Source organism: Heterodontus francisci, unplaced genomic scaffold, assembly GCF_036365525.1.
Source record: "Heterodontus francisci isolate sHetFra1 unplaced genomic scaffold, sHetFra1.hap1 HAP1_SCAFFOLD_963, whole genome shotgun sequence".
NCBI classification, from domain to species: domain Eukaryota; kingdom Metazoa; phylum Chordata; class Chondrichthyes; order Heterodontiformes; family Heterodontidae; genus Heterodontus; species Heterodontus francisci.
Genome location: NW_027141196.1, coordinates 154,034 through 175,000, shown reverse-complemented (window position 1 = coordinate 175,000; position 20,967 = coordinate 154,034). Strand labels below are relative to the sequence as shown.

At 58.8% G+C, this 20,967-nt stretch overlaps 2 protein-coding genes across 5 annotated transcripts in view; one reads left to right on the top strand and one right to left on the bottom strand.

The window, feature by feature from the left end:
* LOC137362454 (elastin-like) overlaps positions 1–10,646 on the top strand; it is a 70,669-nt gene extending 60,023 nt beyond the window's left edge. Inside the window, exons 8-16 of the mRNA XM_068026841.1 lie at positions 172–261; positions 1,511–1,570; positions 2,505–2,576; positions 4,331–4,378; positions 6,658–6,732; positions 7,428–7,487; positions 7,967–8,011; positions 8,922–8,975; positions 9,883–10,646. Of these exons, the coding sequence (XP_067882942.1) occupies positions 172–261; positions 1,511–1,570; positions 2,505–2,576; positions 4,331–4,378; positions 6,658–6,732; positions 7,428–7,487; positions 7,967–8,011; positions 8,922–8,975; positions 9,883–9,923 (545 nt within the window). The 3' untranslated portion in view covers positions 9,924–10,646. The remainder of the gene's footprint in view (positions 1–171; positions 262–1,510; positions 1,571–2,504; positions 2,577–4,330; positions 4,379–6,657; positions 6,733–7,427; positions 7,488–7,966; positions 8,012–8,921; positions 8,976–9,882) is intronic.
* Positions 10,647–12,664: 2,018 nt separating this feature from the next.
* The window catches only part of LOC137362455 (nascent polypeptide-associated complex subunit alpha, muscle-specific form-like), a 126,858-nt gene continuing 118,555 nt past the window's right edge, over positions 12,665–20,967 (bottom strand). For all 4 annotated transcript variants that reach the window (XM_068026845.1, XM_068026843.1, XM_068026842.1 and 1 more), the window contains one exon: positions 12,665–14,756. In XM_068026845.1, coding sequence (XP_067882946.1) covers positions 12,697–14,756 — 2,060 coding nt within the window. In that variant the 3' untranslated portion in view covers positions 12,665–12,696. The remainder of the gene's footprint in view (positions 14,757–20,967) is intronic.

The window sequence follows — 20,967 nt, the reverse complement described above, 5'->3', positions numbered from 1 at the left end:
CTCCGCCGTTGACCCTTGGCGACCTCCTGCGTTAGGTTACTCCCGCCCCCTGCCTGCCAGGGGCACCTCCCCGCTAACCCTGAGCCTACTGTTGTCCTCCATTTTGCCGCAGTGACCTGTCTGACCCTCTCTGTATCTCTCTCTGTCCCCCCCCCCCCCCACCCAACGCAGGTTACGGTGCCGGAGGTTTCCCAGCGGCGGCTGGATTACTGGGAGCCGGAACCTTCCCAGGAGTCCAGGTGGCCACAAGCTACGGCAACGGTGAGGACCCGATCGCGCCAGATCTACGTGGGGAGGAATTTAGAGTGAGAGAGCTGATTTAGATGAGAACCCACGAGACACACTCCGGTCTCCATATCCCTCGGTTAGACCACACTCGGAGCACTGTGTACAGTTCTGGTCTCCATATCCCTCGGTTAGACCACACTCGGAGCACTGTGCACAGTTCCGGTCTCCATATCCCTCAGTTAGACCACACTCGGAGCACTGTGTACAGTTCCGGTCTCCATATCCCTCAGTTAGACCACACTCGGAGCACTGTGTACAGTTCTGGTCTCCATATCCCTCGGTTAGACCACACGGAGCACTGTGTACAGTTCTGGTCTCCATATTCCTCGGTTAGACCACACTCGGAGCACTGTGTACAGTTCTGGTCTCCATATCCCTCGGTTAGACCACACTCTGAACACTGTGTACAGTTCCGGTCTCCATATCCCTCGGTTAGACCACACTCGGAGCACTGTGTACAGTTCCGGTCTCCGTATCCCTCGGTTAGACCACACTCGGAGCACTGTGTACAGTTCCAGTCTCCATATCCCTCAGTTAGACCACACTCGGAGCACTGTGTACAGTTCCGGTCTCCATGTTATAAAAGTATATAGAGACACTGGAGAAGATAAGATTTGCTAAAATACCTGAACTGAGAGGTTATAACTATCAGGAAAGATTGACCAGGCTGGGGCTCTTTTCTCTAGAACAGAGAAGGCTGAGGGGTGAACCTGATCGAGGTCTTCAAGATTACGACAGGGGTTTCGATCGGGTAGACGTAGAGAAGATGTTTCCACTTGCGGGCGAGACCAGAACGAGGGGCCCATCAATATAAGACAGTCTCTAATAAATCCAATGGGGGAATTCAGGAGAATGGTCTTTCCCCCAGGGAGTGGTGAGAATGTGGGACTCGCTCCCACAGGGAGTGGGTTTGAGGTGAATCGGATCGATGGGTTTAAGGTGGGGGAGCTGGATAAACACAGGAGGGAGACAGGAATAGAAGGAAATGGTGATGGGGGGGAGATGGAGAAGGGGTGGGAGGAGACTCGTGGGGGGGGGGTGGGGGGGGGGGGGGGGGGGAGTAGAAACGCCAGCACGGAGAAGATGGGCCGAACGGGCTGTTTCTGTACCGCAAATGATTCGATGAACTCGTTGACTGCAGTCCACTGGAGAGCTCAGTGACGGTGTGTGTTTCCTGGTGTTCCAGTGATCCCTCAGTGAATCCCTCCTTTCCCTTCTGCAGGCTATCCCGGTCTACTGGCCGATGGAGGTGCGTACGGAGCCAAGGCAGGAAAAGGTTTGGGTACGGAATCTGCGGGAGCTGGGAATGTGACCGCCAGGCATGGACACACAAGCAAGAAAATTGCCCGCGTCCCATTTAATCCCTTCCGACAGTCATGTCCACTCTCCCCCTATCACTGACTCTACACCCATTTAATCACCCACAGCCCATGTCCACTCTCCTCCTAACACTGACTCTACACCCATTTAATCACCCACAGCCCATGTCCACTCTCCCCTATCACTGACTCTACCCCCATTTAATCACCCACAGCCCATGTCCACTCTCCCCTATCACTGACTCTACCCCCATTTAATCACCCACAGCCCATGTCCACTCTCCTCTATCACTGACTCTACACCCATTTAATCACCCACAGCCCATGTCCACTCTCCCCTATCACTGACTCTACACCCATTTAATCACCCACAGCCCATGTCCACTCTCCCCTATCACTGACTCTACACCCATTTAATCACCCACAGTCCATGTCCACTCTCCCCTATCACTGACTGTACACCCATTTAATCACCCACAGCCCATGTCCACTCTCCCCTATCACTGACTCTACACCCATTTAATCACCCACAGTCCATGTCCACTCTCCCCCTATCACTGACTCTACACCCATTTAATCACCCACAGCCCATGTCCACTCTCCCCCTAACACTGACTCTACACCCATTTAATCACCCACAGCCCATGTCCACTCTCCCCTATCACTGACTCTACACCCATTTAATCACCCACAGCCCATGTCCACTCTCCCCTATCACTGACTCTACACCCATTTAATCACCCACAGCCCATGTCCACTCTCCCCTATCACTGACTCTCCACCCATTTAATCACCCACAGCCCATGTCCACTCTCACCCTCTGTGTCCCCCGAAGTGGGGTGCATCAGAACAGCTTCCCACTGACCGACTGTGTTTCTCGATATTCCTTTGATGCAGGACAAGCTTTGTATGGAGCACAGCCAGGACTGACCAATGGACTAGGTGTTGCGCCTGCAGCGGGCAAATATGGTAAGTGTTCATGGCCGAACCCTCCCGCTGTGGTGGTCTGGGTGGGGCAGGGTTTGACCGGATAGAGGAGTTGCAGAGGGAGCTTTACTCAGTATCTAACCCCCGTACTGTACCTGTCCTGGGAGTGTTTGATGGGGGACAGTGTAGAGGGAGCTTTACTCTGTATCTAACCCCCGTACTGTACCTGTCCTGGGGAGTGTTTGATGGGGACAGTGTAGAGGGAGCTTTACTCTGTATCTAACCCCCGTACTGTACCTGTCCTGGGAGTGTTTGATGGGGACAGTGTAGAGGGAGCTTTACTCTGTATCTAACCCCCGTACTGTACCTGTCCTGGGGAGTGTTTGATGGGGACAGTGGAGAGGGAGCTTTACTCTGTATCTAACCCCCGTACTGTACCTGTCCTGGGGAGTGTTTGATGGGGACAGTGGAGAGGGAACTTTACTCTGTATCTAACCCCCGTACTGTACCTGTCCTGGGGAGTGTTTGATGGGGACAGTGGAGAGGGAACTTTACTCTGTATCTAACCCCCGTACTGGTGACATTTCACTTTGTTTATTTGACACTCTTCCTCCTTTTTGCAAGTCTGTTTTGCCCCCGCAGGTGAGGCTGCACAGCCCCTGTATGCGGCTCAAACAATGGCCTCTGCTGGGCCCGACGAGAAGGCCGGAAAATACGGTACACACGCTTCGTTCGGAGATAGAGCTGGTGAACTGTAGCGTGCGGCGCGCAGTTCACACAGCGTTGGGGCTATCTTCAACCGAAGCCACCTTGTTTTGTTTTCGCATTTCTCCTCCTGATTAACTCGCCCCCCCCCCACTCCCCGCACCTCATCATCGCCTTCAAGTGCTAACATTGCCCGCCCCACCCCACCCCACCCCGTTCCCCAAATCCCCGCCTCAGCCCCGGTCAACTGCCCTCCCAGCCTGGTGTGTGCTGCAGCTCCCGTCGGCTGAGCGGGTGGGCGGGGCAGCGCAGATGACCCACACGCTCATTGGAACCCACCGTCCCACCTCCTGGCACCTCCCTGGGGCCCCCCCCCCCCCCCCAAACCTCCTGCGATGCGACGCCTGCCTCAGTCGAATAGTGCACCCGCCCCACCCGCCCGCGACCTACCCGCGGGAAAATGCCCACATTTTGCTTTGACCTCCGGGCATTGACGACACAGAAGGGGCCCATTCGAGCCTTCGAGTCCCGGCTGGGTCTCCATTTCCCCCTCCCCCCACTTGATCCCGGGAGCCCTGCAGACCTGATGTAAACCTGTCAGAATCTCGTGCCCCTCGATCAACTCTCCCCCCTCAATCTCCTTCACCCCAGGGAGAACAGCCCCGGCCCCCAGCATCTCCAACCTAACCCTGTAACTAAAATCCCCCTCATTCCCTGGAACCATTCTGAGAAATCTCCTCCGCACCCTCCCGGGGACCCGCGCACCCCTCCCCGAGTCTTGCGGCCGCGACGGGACGCAACAAAAAAAAAAAAAAGAAACCTTCAGCAGACCTTCATCTCACTCACCGTACACTGATTCCGAGCAGAAATCCTTACGGGAATCTCACTGCTTCCGAATCTAAGGACAGTGGCCCTCAATGTCAGGTCCCTCCCATCGCGGGGGATGATGCCTGGGGCGAACTGCTCGGTCGCCGGGGCGCGCCGATGCCAACATCACCGCTGTGGTCACCAAACCAAGGGCACGAGGCGAAACGCGGGGAATATAAAAATGTATCCTGCCGATTCGTAACCCTGCCTCCTCTTTTTCACAGGTGCCGGTCTCCCCTACAACGGACAGCCACTCGTTCCTGCGGGGCTGGGTTAGTTATTCCAGAATCGTCTGCTCGACTGTGTATCTAACGCACTGTGACCCCCAGTCCCAGAGGGGGAAAGGACAGTGTATCTAACACACTGTGACATCCGGTCCCAGAGGGGGAAAGGACAGTGTATCTAACACACTGTGACATCCGGTCCCAGAGGGGGAAAGGACAGTGTATCTAACGCACTGTGACACCTAGTCCCAGAGGGGGAAAGGACAGTGTATCTAACACACTGTGACACCCGGTCACAGAGGGGGAAAGGACAGTGTATCTAACACACAGTGACACCCGGTCCCAGAGGGGGAAAGGACAGTGTATCTAACACACTGTGACACCCGGTCCCAGAGGGGGAAAGGACAGTGTATCTAACACACTGTGACATCCGGTCACAGAGGGGGAAAGGACAGTGTATCTAACGCACTGTGACACCTAGTCCCAGAGGGGGAAAGGACAGTGTATCTAACACACTGTGACACCTAGTCCCAGAGGGGGAAAGGACAGTGTATCTAACACACTGTGACATCCGGTCACAGAGGGGGAAAGGACAGTGTATCTAACACACTGTGACCCCCAGTCCCAGAGGGGGAAAGGACAGTGTATCTAACACACTGTGACATCCGGTCCCAGAGGGGGAAAGGACAGTGTATCTAACGCACTGTGACACCCGGTCCCAGAGAGGGAAAGGACAGTGTATCTAACGCACTGTGACCCCCAGTCCCAGAGGGGGAAAGGACAGTGTATCTAACACACTGTGACCCCCAGTCCCAGAGGGGGAAAGGACAGTGTATCTAACACACTGTGACATCCGGTCCCAGAGGGGGAAAGGACAGTGTATCTAACGCACTGTGACACCTAGTCCCAGAGGGGGAAAGGACAGTGTATCTAACACACTGTGACATCCGGTCACAGAGGGGGAAAGGACAGTGTATCTAACACACTGTGACATCCGGTCACAGAGGGGGAAAGGACAGTGTATCTAACGCACTGTGACACCTAGTCCCAGAGGGGGAAAGGACAGTGTATCTAACACACTGTGACATCCGGTCACAGAGGGGGAAAGGACAGTGTATCTAACACACTGTGACCCCCAGTCCCAGAGGGGGAAAGGACAGTGTATCTAACACACTGTGACATCCGGTCCCAGAGGGGGAAAGGACAGTGTATCTAACGCACTGTGACACCCGGTCCCAGAGAGGGAAAGGACAGTGTATCTAACGCACTGTGACCCCCAGTCCCAGAGGGGGAAAGGACAGTGTATCTAACACACTGTGACCCCCAGTCCCAGAGGGGGAAAGGACAGTGTATCTAACACACTGTGACATCCGGTCCCAGAGGGGGAAAGGACAGTGTATCTAACGCACTGTGACACCTAGTCCCAGAGGGGGAAAGGACAGTGTATCTAACACACTGTGACATCCGGTCACAGAGGGGGAAAGGACAGTGTATCTAACACACTGTGACATCCGGTCACAGAGGGGGAAAGGACAGTGTATCTAACGCACTGTGACACCTAGTCCCAGAGGGGGAAAGGACAGTGTATCTAACACACTGTGACATCCGGTCACAGAGGGGGAAAGGACAGTGTATCTAACACACTGTGACATCCGGTCACAGAGGGGGAAAGGACAGTGTATCTAACACACTGTGACACCCGGTCCCAGAGGGGGAAAGGACAGTGTATCTAACACACTGTGACACCCAGTCCCAGAGGGGGAAAGGACAGTGTATCTAACACACTGTAAAACCCGGTCACAGAGGGGGAAAGGACAGTGTATCTAACGCACTGTAAAACCCGGTCACAGAGGGGGAAAGGACAGTGTATCTAACGCACTGTGACACCCGGTCCCAGAGGGGGAAAGGACAGTGTATCTAACGCACTGTGACACCCGGTCCCAGAGGGGGAAAGGACAGTGTATCTAACGCACTGTGACACCCGGTCCCAGAGGGGGGAAAGGACAGTGTATCTAACACACTGTGACACCCGGTCCCAGAGAGGGAAAGGACAGTGTATCTAACACACTGTGACACCCGGTGCCAGAGGGGGGAAAGGACAGTGTATCTAACACACTGTGACACCCGGTCCCAGAGGGGGAAAGGACAGTGTATCTAACACACTGTGACACCCGGTCCCAGAGGGGGGAAAGGACAGTGTATCTAACACACTGTGACACCCCTCATTTCAGATGTGCTCAGTGCCTGTGATCGATTTAAACTGCCCATTGTGTGTAATGGTTTCATTCTCTGTGTCCCCTTAAACCTTTGCTCCTTTCACCTCTCAGGTGCCAGTCAGCTGCCCTATGGTGTCCCTGAGGCAGGTTTAAGGCTACTGGGTGACCCCTCTGGCATGAAGTACGGTAAGTAATGGGGTCGCACTTTACAGTGGTACTGCCCTTATATTCTGGAACAAGATCCCCACTGTCGGAGGGTCAGTACTGAGGGAGTGCCGCACTGTCGGAGGGTCAGTACTGAGGGAGTGCCGCACTGTGGGAGGGTCAGTACTGAGGGAGCTCTGCATTGTCAGAGGGTCAGCACTGAGGGAGCTCCGCACTGTTGTAGGGTCAGTACTGAGGGAGTGCTGCACTGTGGGAGGGTCAGTACTGTGGGAGCTCCGCATTGTCAGAGGGTCAGCACTGAGGGAGCTCCGCACTGTTGTAGGGTCAGTACTGAGGGAGTGCCGCACTGTGGGAGGGTCAGTACTGAGGGAGCGCCGCACTGTCGGAGGGTCAGTACTGAGGGAGTGCCGCACTGTCGGAGGGTCAGTACTGAGGGAGTGCCGCACTGTCGGAGGGTCAGTACTGAGCGAGTGCCGCACTGTTGTTGGGTCAGTACTGAGGGAGCGCCTCACTGTGGGAGGGTCAGTACTGAGGGAGTGTCACACTGTCGGAGGGTCAGTACTGAGGGAGCGCCGCACTGTCGGAGGGTCAGTACTGAGGGAGCGCCGCACTGTAGGAGGGTCAGTACCGAGGGAGTGCCGCACTGTCGGAGGGTCAGTACTGAGGGAGCGCCGTACTCTGACCTTTCAGTAACCCGCCGACCTTTCTCCGTTTAGGGAACGGGCAGCTTCAGACTGGATTCCTGGGCACTGGACCCTCCCAAGGAATGGCAGCTGGTAAGGGGGACGGGTTCGGAGGGCGGGCTTGTGTCCGACTGTGCGGTGAGAAATGTGACCGGGTCCCTCTCCCCTCCTCCGCCCCGCTCGAAAGCCTCGCCTCATTGGCCGTTCCTCCTGCGGACGTACGCCAGCGGGCTGTTGGAGTGCGAGGGGCGTCACACGCCCCCAAGGCCGAGCAAGGCCTCCAGCCCGCGGTGCACCACTTTGGCCACGCGCACCAGCGTAGGGGTCCTGCCAACCCAGCACGAGTGCGGGAACGTGGCCTGGGATCTTCCTGTGCTGGCCTCACCCTTCGTTGTATCGGAAGACCCGGCAAAGCGAGGCGGCACTTCCTGTAGATGTGTTACTGAGAGCTGGACCCTGTTGGAGGGCAGGACTGGCAAGGGTTCGACACCCGGTTCCCCGTGTCTCGTGTTTTGTTTTTCTCCGTCACCGAGCTGACTGTTTTTTTTTTCTCTTTCTCACTGCTAAACCAGGTGGGTACAGACAACTCGGAGTGGGCCAGGTCCCTGATCAGCTGGGTAAGTGGCACTGAGAACTCCGGGACACACAGTGGGAGGTTTCTGGGGTCTGGACAGGGGCAACGATGAATGAGAGAGAGATTCTCTCAAAGATGTGTTCATCAGGATGATTGTCTCATTTCTGTCTCTCTCTCTCTCTCTCTCTAACTCTCTTTCTGTGAATCACTCTCTGTCTCATCTTTCTGTCGCTCTCTCTCTCTTTCTCTGCCTCTGTCTCCCTCATTCTCTGTCTCTGTCTCTCTGCCTCTGTCTGTCTCTCTCTGTCTTTCTGTCTCTCTCTGTCTTTCTGCCTCTCTCTCTCTCTCTGTGTCTCTGTCTTTCTTTCTCTCTGTTTCTCTCTCTCTTTCTCTGCCTCTGTTTCTCTCTCTCTTTCTCTCTTTCTGTCTCTCTCTTTCTCTGCCTCTGTCTCTCTCCCTCTCTTTCTCTCTTTCTGTCTCTCTCTCTCTTTCTCTGCCTCTGTCTCTCTCTCTCTTTCTGTCTCTCTCTCTGCCTCTCTCTCCTCTTTCTGTCGCTCGCTCTTTCTGCCTATCTCTCTCTCTCTGTCTATTTCTCTGTCTGTCTCTCTGTCTCTCTCTCTCTGTCTCGCTTTCTTTCTCTCTCTCTCTTTCTCTGCCTCTGTCTCTCTCTCTCTCTCTTTCTGTCTCTCTCTCTCTCTCCCTCTCTCCCTCTCATCTCTTTCTGTTGCTCGCTCTTTCTGCCTATCTCTCTCTCTCTCTCTTTCTCTCTCTCTCTTCCCCCACTCGTTCCTGCCTTTCACTACTCCGACTATTTCACTCCCTTTCTCTCTCACTCTGATTCTTTCTGGAGGGTGAGGGCTGGTGTGTCAGATATCCCTGTGTCCGCGATCTCTGATGTTTGAGGGTGGGTGTCTCCTGCCTCACTAATCCCGGAGTTTCCTCCTCTCCTCCAGGGGCCAAGGAAGGGAAATATCCGCTGAATGGTTACTTCGGCAACGGCTATGGGGGTAAGTGTGTGACTGCCCCCCCCCCACCCCTCCCGAAACGGCCGAGCCAGCACCTTCTGAATTATGGATGGACAATTAATGCTGGCTTAGCCAGCGACGCCCACATCCCAGGTCCCAAACTCTCGCTGCGTGGAAAGATTTTGCCACGTGTCACCATTGGTTCGTTTGCCAATCGCCTGAGATCGGGGTCCCTCTGCTTCCCGACCCTTCTGCCAATGGGAGTAGTCTCTGCCTGTCTACTCTGTACAGACCCCTCCTTGGTTTGGAATGCCTCTGTCAAATCTCCTCTCGACCTTCTCTCCTCCGAGGCCAACAGCCCCAGCTTCTCCAATTGCTCCACGTCACCGAACTCCCTCATCCCGGGAATCGTGAATCTTTTCTGCGCCCTCTCCAACGCCTTCACATCCTTCCCGAGTGTGGTGCCCAGAATTGGACGCAGTACTCTTGTTGAGACCCAACCAGTTTTATATCGAGTCTTGGGATAAGTTCCTGAACATTTGCAAAGGGCAGTACTGAGGGAGTGCTGCGCTGTCGGCATCTGCCGTCCTTCAGGACAAGACTTTAACCACCACCCCCCACCGCCCCCGTCTGCCCTCACGGGTGGATGTAAAAGATCCCACGGCCACCATTGGAAGAAGAGAGGAGGCGCAGTGTGGAGGGAGTTCTCCCCGGCGCCCAACATTGAACCCTCAGCCAACGTCACTGGAAAAAAAAAAACAAACAGGGATATTCTGGGTGATTGTCACGTCACGGTTTGTGGGATCTTCCTGTGCGGCAATTCCTGGCCGCATTTCCTACAACAGCGGCTGCTCACTCAAAAACTGCATGGGCGGCTCGCAAATAATTCTCGCTCCGTCTCTGATTCCCTTGTCCGATTTCTGAATCGATCTTTCCTCTCCCTTGACAGGATGTCCCCCGGGAAAGTGCGTCGTCCAAGGCAAGAAGTAACTTGGATCGTGCGAGGGAAAACAAAAACCCACGTCAACTCTGGTGCTAACTTGAACAGTGTTGTCATGATCCCCCAGACTCCGTCCGGTGTCTGAATCATCGGAGCTGGATGCCGTGGAATTTGGTGCCGTTTAAAATAGCCTGTAAATTGTTTTTTTTAAAATCTAATTAAAAAAAAATCGGAAAGCTGCTTTTGTTTTCACTCTGTGCATTTTTTGTCGCTCCCTGCTCCAGCACCGCCCCCGCAGAGACCCCGACAGTCCCCCCCCCCCCAACTCGTTTGGAGTCGGAGTCTAAAATGAGGCCTCCTCCTGTTCCAGCTGCTGCTGGTGTCTGTCGTAGTAGTAGTAGGAGGCCGCAGGGCCTCCCTACCGGCTGGGGTTTAAATTTCCGAGGCACGACAGGACGAGGGGCCACTGTCAAGGAGCGCTCCTCGTGCGCTTCTGTTTGTCAGTTGCTTGGAGCTGTCCTGTTTTTTTTTTTTTCCCCTCGGAATTTTATCAAGGGTTTCATCTGTTCCTCCCAGGAGACATCCCCTCACCGCCCCCCACCCCCCTGATGACTTCATTGCCGTTATTTCCTATGGTGCTGTTCGTCTTGTCTCTCTTTGCACCCTCACCTCTTGTGCCATCCCGATGATTGTCTCCCCCTCGGCGATCCCACGCATTCAACTTGTTCTACTTAAATCCCCCCTCGTACTGTGTGGAGGGAGGGTGCGACAAAACCTCTCAATAAAATTATATTTTAACTGTGTTGCTGCTCTGATTATTTACTTCAGTCCCGGGTCAGGTTTGTGTTACATTCTGCACCCCAATGACAAATGGATCCAAACCTCAAGAACCTGCGCAAAAGCAGTCACCTCGATTCACCTCCCTCTGCCTCTCTCTTCCCCCCTCGCTTTCCCTCTCTCTGTCTCTCTGTCTTTCCATGGCTGTCTCTCTCTCTCTCTCTCTCTCTTTTTCACTCTGCCCCTCACACGCTCTTTCTCTGTCTCTCTCGCTCTCTGTCTTTCTCCCTCTCTTCCCCCCTCCTCTCTCTCGCCGTCTCCCTCTCTCGTTCTCCGTTGCACGCCTTCAGTCATTGCACCCATCAGAGAGGCACAGAGACGGCCATTCGGCCCATTCCTTTCGTTCCAGCCACTCCACCCTGTCAGTTATTTCCAGGGTACCAGCCCGATGTACATGATTGACGTAATCAGTAGCTGGGGGTGTCACTGACCGAGAAGGAGCCCACAACAGTTCACACGCGGATAACCTCTGACCTGGAGCACAGGCTGGTTCAACCATGACTGGGACTTTCTTCATGGACAACAATTAACTCTCCCTCGCATTCCCCCCAAAGACTGCAATACCTCAGTACAGACCCTCGGAAAGTACGGCACTCCCTCAGTACAGACCCTCCGACAGTGCGGCACTCCCTCAGTACTGACCCTCCGACACCCCCTCAGTATTGACCCTCCGACAGTGTGGCGCTCCCTCAGTACTGACAGTGCGACACCCCCTCAGTATTGACCCTCCGACAGTGTGGCGCTCCCTCAGTACTGACAGTGCGACACTCCCTCAGTACAGACTCTCCGACAGTGCAGCACTCCCTCAGTACAGACCCTCCGACAGTGTGGCGCTCCCTCAGTACTGACAGTGCGACACTCCCTCAGTACAGACCCTCCGACAGTGTGACACTCCCTCAGTACTGACTCTCCGACAGTGCGACACTCCCTCAGTACAGACCCTCGGAAAGTACGGCACTCCCTCAGTACTGACCCTCCGACAGTGCGGCACTCCCTCAGTACTGACCCTCCGACACCCCCTCAGTATTGACCCTCCGACAGTGTGGCGCTCCCTCAGTACTGACAGTGCGACACTCCCTCAGTACAGACTCTCCGACAGTGCAGCACTCCCTCAGTACAGACCCTCCGACAGTGCGACACTCCCTCAGTACAGACCCTCGGAAAGTACGGCACTCCCTCAGTACTGACCCTCCGACAGTGCGGCGCTCCCTCAGTACTGACCCTCCGACACCCCCTCAGTATTGACCCTCCGACAGTGCGGCGCTCCCTCAGTACAGACCCTCCGACAGTGTGGCGCTCCCTCAGTACTGACAGTGCGACAGTGCGGCACTCCCCCAGTACTGACCCTCCGACAGTGCGACACTCCCTCAGTACAGACCCTCCGACAGTGTGACACTCCCTCAGTACTGACTCTCCGACAGTGCGACACTCCCTCAGTACTGACCCTCCGACAGTGCGGCACTCCCCCAGTACTGACACTCCGACAGTGCGACGCTCCCTCAGTACTGACTCTCCGACAGTGCGGCACTCCCCCAGTACTGACACTCCGACAGTGCAACGCTCCCTCAGTACTGACCCTCCGACCGTGCGACACCTGCCCTGGTAGGTGGGTGATGGCTTCAACTGAGGATGGAGGCAAAGCCGGGAGAGGCCCAGGCTGTATCCTCGGCCCTCTCCTGTCTAGGCCTGGGTCGTGGTGCTGGGGAGGCTTGTGCCCTGGCGTAGGGAGGGTAATGGGAAACTCCGCGGAGAAACTCTGCGGCTGGTACCCGAGTGAAGGTTGCGTTGGTGGCACACGCGGTACAGACCAGCCTGCATCTGACTCTAGGTTAAAGGAAAGACATTTTTTCTTTATTTGTCGATTTTGGTCAGTAAAGCTCGGTTAAAACTCCTCGGCCACCAGACAGGAAATCCGTCCATTTCCCCTGGCCGCAGCACCCCACCCACCCCACCACTTCCTGCGCCGAAGCTCCTCTGCTCCGGCCATCATACCGTCTTCGCTTGCCTCCTGCACTCCCACCAGCGCTGACGCAGTAGTTGGTGAGCAGCTTCGAGGCCGGTGAAGTAGAAGGCCGCCCAGTACTCGCGGTCGGAGGTGGGCACCCAGATGAGGCGGCTGTCGGGCACGGCCGGGCGGGGGGAGCTGTCGGCTGAGGCCAGCAGGTCGATCAGGGCCCGCTCCTCGGGCTCCAGCTCGAAGCGTGGGCCCGGCCCGGCCGCCGGGGGCCGCGGAGGCGGGGACAGGCGGCGGAGCGGACGGTGGGGGGGGGGAGGGGGAGGGGGAGGGAGATGGGGGTGCCGCAGCTGGCTCTTGCCCGCATCGCCCGCGTGCAGGAGGAGCGGAGGCGGGCGGCGGGCGAGAGCCTGGAAGTGCTCGAAGACCCAGAGCGAGGTGTTGAGGCGGCTGACGGCGGCTGGGTCAAACGGTGGCGGGGGCCGCCGCTGAGGGGGCCGGGACGGCTTCAACCCGTCACCCCGGGGGCGCATGCCCGGGGCCTGTGGCTCACCGCCGGGCGAGGGAGCCCCCTGCTCGCTCTTCCCTCCCACTGCCCTCCAGTGGCGCGAGGAACCGCCCGCTGACAGGGCCCACGGGGACACTCTTCCGCCGTCGTCCATCGAGGCCTCCTCCACCTCCTCCTGCTGCTGGTGGTGCTGGCAGGAGTAGTAGTAGTAGGCCGCAGGGCCTCCCTCGCGTCTGGAGTAGGCGACCGGCGGCTCGGAGGAGGCCACGTCCAGCTCTCCCGAGGTCGCCTCAGGTTCCCCGCTGTCGTCCTCCTCCTCCTCCTCCTCCTCCTCTTCGTCCTCCTCCGAATCCGAGGTGGCGGCCTTGTCGGGCGGAGCCTCCGGCGGGCTGCTCCCCAAGGACTCCACGCGGGTGGCGGTGCTCCGGGCCCGCTCGGAGTAGGCCAGGCCCGAGGCCAGCGAGGAGATCTCCGCGTCGGTGTGCGAGTCGTTGGCCTCCTCCTCGCCCTCCTCCTGCTCCTCCTCGGCCCCCTCGTCCTCCAAAGTGTCGCTTCCAGAAGCTTCCAGTCGTGCTGCGAGCTCCAGCGAGGCCTCTGGCGGCGGGAATGCCCTCTGGCCCCTGCAGGCCCCACCTGGAGCCGTCGCCCAGGCGACGACCCCGGCCGCCATTGTGACCCAGGAAGGTTCTAGAACCCCCCGGCCCTCCCCCTCTTCCAGGAGGTGGAGCAGCGGCCTGCTGGGCTGGCGGCCAGTGGCCGGGGAGAGCGGCGGGGCCCGAGGGCGGCCTGGCCGGGGCGAGGCCGAGGATGAGGGGAGGAGCGGCAAACTCTCGGCACCAGAGGAGGTGGCGGAGCCGGGGGAGGAGGCCCCGGGCGCCCGGGCGGCCGAGACGGGCGAGGTCGTGTCCAATCCGCTGGAGCCCACCGCCGAGGCTGACCGCCGGGCCCAGGCCGGGGCCAGCTCCTCCGAGTCAGCGGAGGGCCCCTCGGAGTCCAGCCCATCCGAGGAGGGGGCTCGTCCGGGATTCTGAGGGCGTGGGAGATTGGGGATGTTGACGGCAGGCGCCCCTGGGCGGGCTGGGGCGCCGAGTCCGCTGTGTAGGGTCCCCTTGGCCGAGGCCTTCTCGCCAGGCCTGGGCAGTCTCTCCCCCGGCACCGGTGCTTCAGTCTCGGAGGAACTGGATCGCGCGCCGGGGTCCGCCGGCAGCGGGGACCTGAGGGCCGGGGGGGGCCCCAGGCTGGCAAAGGCCCGAGGCCCAGGCCTGGCACCGGGGGCGCCCTCGGCAAAGCGGGCCCTCTGACGGGAGAGGTTCTCCTGGCACACGGTGGTGAGGATCAGTTGGAGGGTGAGCGGCTCCGGGCGGCTCGACCGCAGCTCGACCATGGTGGTCTTCACCAACGGAGCTGTGGGAGGGGCCCGAGGCGTCAAGCCGGCGACGGGGGCCAGCGGCTCGGCCGCCCTGGCGGGGGAGGCACGCGGCTGCGGCGGGGACGCTGGTGGTTCCTCGTGGCTCGTGCTCCGAGACGTCAACTCCATTGGCGTGTCTTCCCGATCGGTGGGAGGCACACTCCTCAGCTCTGGACCTAGGCCCAGAAAAGATAGGATCAGCGAGAATCCCTTGGAAAGACATCCCTCAATCCCACCCACCTTCTCCCCATATCCCTCAATCCCACCCAACTTCTCCCCCGTCCCTCAATCCCACCCACCTTCTCCCCCGTCCCTCAATCCCACCCACCTTCTCCGCCATCCCTCAATCCCACCCACCTTCTCCCCCGTCCCTCAATCCCACCCACCTTCTCCGCCATCCCTCAATCCCACCCACCTTCTCCCCATATCCCTCAATCCCACCCACCTTCTCCCCCGTCCCTCAATCCCACCCAACTTCTCCCCCGTCCCTCAATCCCACCCACCTTCTCCCCCGTCCCTCAATCCCACCCACCTTCTCCGCCATCCCTCAATCCCACCCACCTTCTCCCCCGTCCCTCAATCCCACCCACCTTCTCCGCCATCCCTCAATCCCACCCACCTTCTCCCCATATCCCTCAATCCCCACCCACCTTCTCCCCCATCCCTCCCACATTCACCCCATATCCCTCAATCCCACCCACCTTCTCCCCCATCGCTCCCACCTTCACCCCATATCCCTCAATCCCCACCCACCTTTTCCACCTATCCCTCAACACCAGAATTAATCCTTGCTCTGGGAATGTGGAATAGGAGGAGGGCCATTCAGTACTGAGGGAGTGTCGCACTGTTGGAGGGTCAGTACTGAGGGAGTGCCGCACTGTCGGAGGGTCAGCACTGAGAGAGTGCCGCACTGTCGGAGGGTCAGCACTGACGGAGTGTTGCACTGTCGGAGGGTCAGTACTGAGAGAGTGCCGCACTGTCGGAGGGACAGTACGAAGGGAGTGTTGCACTGTCGGAGGGTCAGGACTGAGGGAGTGTCGCAATGTCGGAGGGTCAGTACTGAGGGAGTGCCGCAGTGTCAGAGGGTCAGTAGTGAGGGAGTGCCGCTATTTCTGAGGGTCAGTACTGAGGGAGTGCTACACAGTCGGACGGTCAGTACTGAGGGAGCACCGCACTGTCGGAGGGTCAGTACCGAGGGAGTGCCGCACTGTCGGAGGGTCAGCACTGACCGAGTGTTGCACTGTCGGAGGGTCAGGACTGTGGGAGTGCCACACTGTCGGAGAGTCAGTACTGAAGGAGTGCTGCACTGTCGGAGAGTCAGTACTGAGGGAGTGCCACACTGTCGGAGGGTCTGTATTGAGGGAGTGCTGCACTGTCAGAGGGTCAGTACTGAGGGAGCGCCGCACTGTCGGAGAGCCTGTACTGAGGGAGTGCCGCGCTGTCGGAGAGTCAGTACTGAGGGAGCGCCGCACTTTCGGAGAGTCAGTACTGAGGGAGTGCCGCATGTCGGAGAGTCAGTACTGAGGGAGCACCGCACTGTCGGAGGGTCAGTACTGAGGGAGCACCGCACTGTCGGAGGGTCAGTACTGAGGGAGTGCCGCACTGTCGGAGGGTCAGTACTGTGGGAGTGCCACACTGTCGGAGGGTCAGTACTGAAGGAGTGCTGCACTGTCGGAGAGTCAGTACTGAGGGAGTGCCACACTGTCGGAGGGTCAGTACTGAAGGAGTGCTACTCTGTCAGAGGGTCAGTACTGAGGGAGTGCCGCGCTGTCGGAGAGTCAGTACTGAGGGAGCGCCGCACTTTCGGAGAGTCAGTACTGAGGGAGTGCCACACTGTCGGAGAGTCAGTACTGAGGGAGGGGCGCACTGTTGGAGGGTCAGTACCGAGGGAGCGCCGCAACCTTTGGAGGGTCTGTACTGAGGGACCGCCGCACTGTCAGAGGGTCAGTACTGAGGGGCGCCGCAAAGTCGGAGGGTCAGTACCGAAGGAGTGCCGCACTGTCGGAGGGTCAGTACTGAGGGACCGCCACTCTGTCGGAGGGTCAGTACTGAGGGAGCGCCGCATCCTTCGGAGGGTCAGTACCGAGGGAGTGCCGCACTGTCGGAGATTCAGTACTGAGGGAGTGCCAAACTGTCAGAGGGTCAGTGCTGAGGGAGTGCCGCACTGTCGGAAGGTCAGCACCGAGGGAGTACCACACTGTCGGAGGGTCAGTACTGAGGGAGTGCTGCACTGATGGAGGGTCAGTACTGAGGGAGTGCAGCACCGTCGGAGGGTCAGTACTGAGGGAGCGCCGCACTGTCGGAGGGTCAGCACCGAGGGAGCGCCGCACGTTCGGAGAGTCAGCACTGAGGGAGTGCCGCACTGTCGAAGGGTCAGTACTGAGGGAGTGCCACACTGTCGGAGGGTCAGTACCGAGGGAGTGCCGCACTGTCGGAGGGTCAGTACTGAGGGAGTGCCGCACTGTCGGAGGGTCAGTACTGAGGGAGCACCGCACTGTCGGAGGGTCAGTACCGAGGGAGTGCCGCACTGTCGGAGGGTCAGTACTGAGGGAGTGCCGCACTGTCGGAGGGTCAGTACTGAGGGACCGCCACTCTGCCGGCGGGTCAGTACTGAGGGAGTGCCACACTGTCGGAGAGTCAGTACTGAAGGAGTGCCGCACTGTCGGATGGTCAGTGCTGAGGGAGTGTCGCACTGTCGGAGGGTCAGTACTGAGGGAGTGCCGCACTGTCGGAGGGTCAGTACTGAGGGAGTGTTGCACTGTCGGAGGGTCAGTACTGAGGGAGTGCCGCTCTGTCGGAGGGTCAGTACTGAGGGAGTGCCGCTCTGTCGGAGGATCAGTACTGAGGGAGCGCCGCACTGTCGGAGGGTCAGTACTAAAGGAGTGCTGCACTGTCAGAGGGTCAGTACTGAGGGTGCGCCGCACTGTAAGAGGGTCAGTACTGAGGGAGTGTCACACTTTCAGAGGGTCAGTACTGAGGGAGTGTCACACTGTCAGAGGGTCAGTACCGAAGGAGTGCCGCACTGTCGGAGGGTCAGTACTGAGGGAGTGCCGCAACTGTCGGAGGGTCAGTACTGAGGGAGTGCCACACTGTCGGAGGGTCAGTACCGAAGGAGTGCCGCACTGTCGGAGGGTCAGTACTGAGGGAGCGCCGCATCCTTCGGAGGGTCAGTACTGAGGGTGCGCCGCACTGTAAGAGGGTCAGTACTGAGGGAGTGCCGCAACTGTCGGAGGGTCAGTACTGAGGGAGTGCCGCAACTGTCGGAGGGTCAGTACTGAGGGAGTGCCACACTGTCGGAGGGTCAGTACCGAAGGAGTGCCGCACTGTCGGAGAGTCTGTACTGAGGGAGTGCCGCGCTGTCGGAGGGTCAGTACTGAGGGAGTGCCACACTGTCGGAGGGTCAGTACCGAAGGAGTGCCGCACTGTCGGAGAGTCTGTACTGAGGGAGTGCCGCGCTGTCGGAGGGTCAGTACTGAGGGACCGCCACTCTGCCGGCGGGTCAGTACTGAGGGAGTGCCACACTGTCGGAGGGTCAGTACTGAGGGAGCGCCGCATCCTTCGGAGGGTCAGTACTGAGGGTGCGCCGTTCTGTCGGAGGGTCAGTACCGAGGGAGTGCCAAACTGTCGGAGAGTCAGTACTGAGGGAGTGCCGCACTGTCGGAGGGTCAGTACTGAGGGACCGCCGCACTGTAAGAGGGTCAGTACAGAGGGAGCACCGCACTGTCGGAGGGTCAGTACTGAGGGAGTGCCGCACTGTCGGAGAGTCTGTACTGAGGGAGTGCCGCGCTGTCGGAGGGTCAGTACTGAGGGAGCGCCGCCTAGTCAGAGAGTCAGTACCGAGGGAGCTCCGCACTGTCGGAGGGTCAGTACTGAGGGAGTGCCGCACTGTCGGAGGGTCAGTACTAAAGGAGTGCTGCACTGTCAGAGGGTCAGTACTGAGGGTGCGCCGCACTGTAAGAGGGTCAGTACTGAGGGAGTGTCACACTTTCAGAGGGTCAGTACTGAGGGAGTGTCACACTGTCAGAGGGTCAGTACCGAAGGAGTGCCGCACTGTCGGATGGTCAGTACTGAGGGAGTGCCGCACTGTCAGAGTGTCAGTACCGAGGGAGTACCGCACTGTCGGAGGGTCAGTACCGAGGGAGTACCACACTGTCGGAAGGTCAGCACCGAGGGAGTACCGCACTGTCGGAGAGTCTGTACTGAGGGAGTGCCGCGCTGTCGGAGGGTCAGTACTGAGGGACCGCCACAGTGTCAGAGGGTCAGTACTGAGGGAGTGCCGCACTGTCGGAGGGTCAGCACTGAGGGAGTGCTACACAGCCGGCGGGTCAGTACTGAGGGAGTGCCACACTGTCGGAGAGTCAGTACTGAAGGAGTGCTGCACTGTCAGAGGGTCAGTACTGAGGGAGCGCCGCACTGTCGGAGGGTCACTACCGAGGGAGCGCCGCATCCTTCAGAGGGTCAGTACTGAGGGTGCGTCGCTCTGTCAGAGGGTCAGTACCGAGGGAGTGCCGCACTGTCCGAGGGTCAGTACTGAGGGAGTGGCACACAGTCGGAGAGTCAGAACGGAGGGAGTGCCGCACTGTCGGAGAGTCAGTACTGAGGGAGTGCCGCACTGTCGGAGGGTCAGTACTGATGGAGTGCCGCACTGTTGGAGAGTCAGTACTGAGGGTGTGCCGCACTGTTGGAGAGTCAGTACTGAGGGAGTGCTGCACTGTCGGAGGGTCAGCACCGAGGGAGTGCCGCACTGTCAGAGAGTCAGTACTGAGGGAGCGCCGCACTATCGGAGGGTCAGTACTGAGGGAGTGCCGCAACTGTCGGAGGGTCAGTACTGAGGGAGCGCCGCACTGTCGGAGGGTCAGTACCGAAGGAGTGCCGCACTGTCGGAGGGTCAGTACTGAGGGAGTGCCGCAACTGTCGGAGGGTCAGTACTGAGGGAGTGCCGCATCCTTCGGAGGGTCAGTACTGAGTGTGCGCCGCACTGTCGGAGGGTCAGTACCGAGGGAGTGCCAAACTGTCGGAGAGTCAGTACTGAGGGAGTGCCGCACTGTCGGAGGGTCAGTACTGAGGGCGTGCCGCACTGTCGGAGGGTCAGGACTGAAGGAGTGCTACACTGTCGGAGGGTCTGTATTGAGGGAGTGATGCACTGTCAGAGGGTCAGTGCTGAGGGAGTGCCGCACTGTCGGAGAGTCAGTACTGAGGGAGTGCCGCGCTGTCGGAGCGTCAGTACTGAGGGACTGCCACTCTGCCGGCGGGACAGTACTGAGGGAGTGTCACACTGTCGGAGGGTCAGTACTGAGGGAGTGCCAAACTGTCGGAGAGTCACTACTGAGGGAGTGCCAAACTGTCGGAGAGTCAGTACTGAGGGAGTGCCGCACTGTCGGAGGGTCAGTACTGAGGGACCGTCACTCTGCCGGCGGGTCAGCACTGAGGGAGTGCCGCAGTGTCAGAGGGTCAGTACTGAGGGAGTGTCGCACTGTCGGAGGGTCAGTACTGATGGAGTGCCGCACTGTTGGAGAGTCAGTACTGAGGGTGTGCCGCACTGTTGGAGAGTCAGTACTGAGGGAGTGCTGCACTGTCGGAGGGTCAGCACCGAGGGAGTGCCGCACTGTCAGAGAGTCAGTACTGAGGGAGCGCCGCACTATCGGAGGGTCAGTACTGAGGGAGTGCCGCAACTGTCGGAGGGTCAGTACTGAGGGAGCGCCGCACTGTCGGAGGGTCAGTACCGAAGGAGTGCCGCACTGTCGGAGGGTCAGTACTGAGGGAGTGCCGCAACTGTCGGAGGGTCAGTACTGAGGGAGTGCCGCATCCTTCGGAGGGTCAGTACTGAGTGTGCGCCGCACTGTCGGAGGGTCAGTACCGAGGGAGTGCCAAACTGTCGGAGAGTCAGTACTGAGGGAGTGCCGCACTGTCGGAGGGTCAGTACTGAGGGCGTGCCGCACTGTCGGAGGGTCAGGACTGAAGGAGTGCTACACTGTCGGAGGGTCTGTATTGAGGGAGTGATGCACTGTCAGAGGGTCAGTGCTGAGGGAGTGCCGCACTGTCGGAGAGTCAGTACTGAGGGAGTGCCGCGCTGTCGGAGCGTCAGTACTGAGGGACCGCCACTCTGCCGGCGGGACAGTACTGAGGGAGTGTCACACTGTCGGAGGGTCAGTACTGAGGGAGTGCCAAACTGTCGGAGAGTCACTACTGAGGGAGTGCCAAACTGTCGGAGAGTCAGTACTGAGGGAGTGCCGCACTGTCGGAGGGTCAGTACTGAGGGACCGTCACTCTGCCGGCGGGTCAGCACTGAGGGAGTGCCGCAGTGTCAGAGGGTCAGTACTGAGGGAGTGTCACACTGTCGGAGAGTCTGTACTGAGGGACCGCCACTCTGCCGGCAGGTCAGTACTG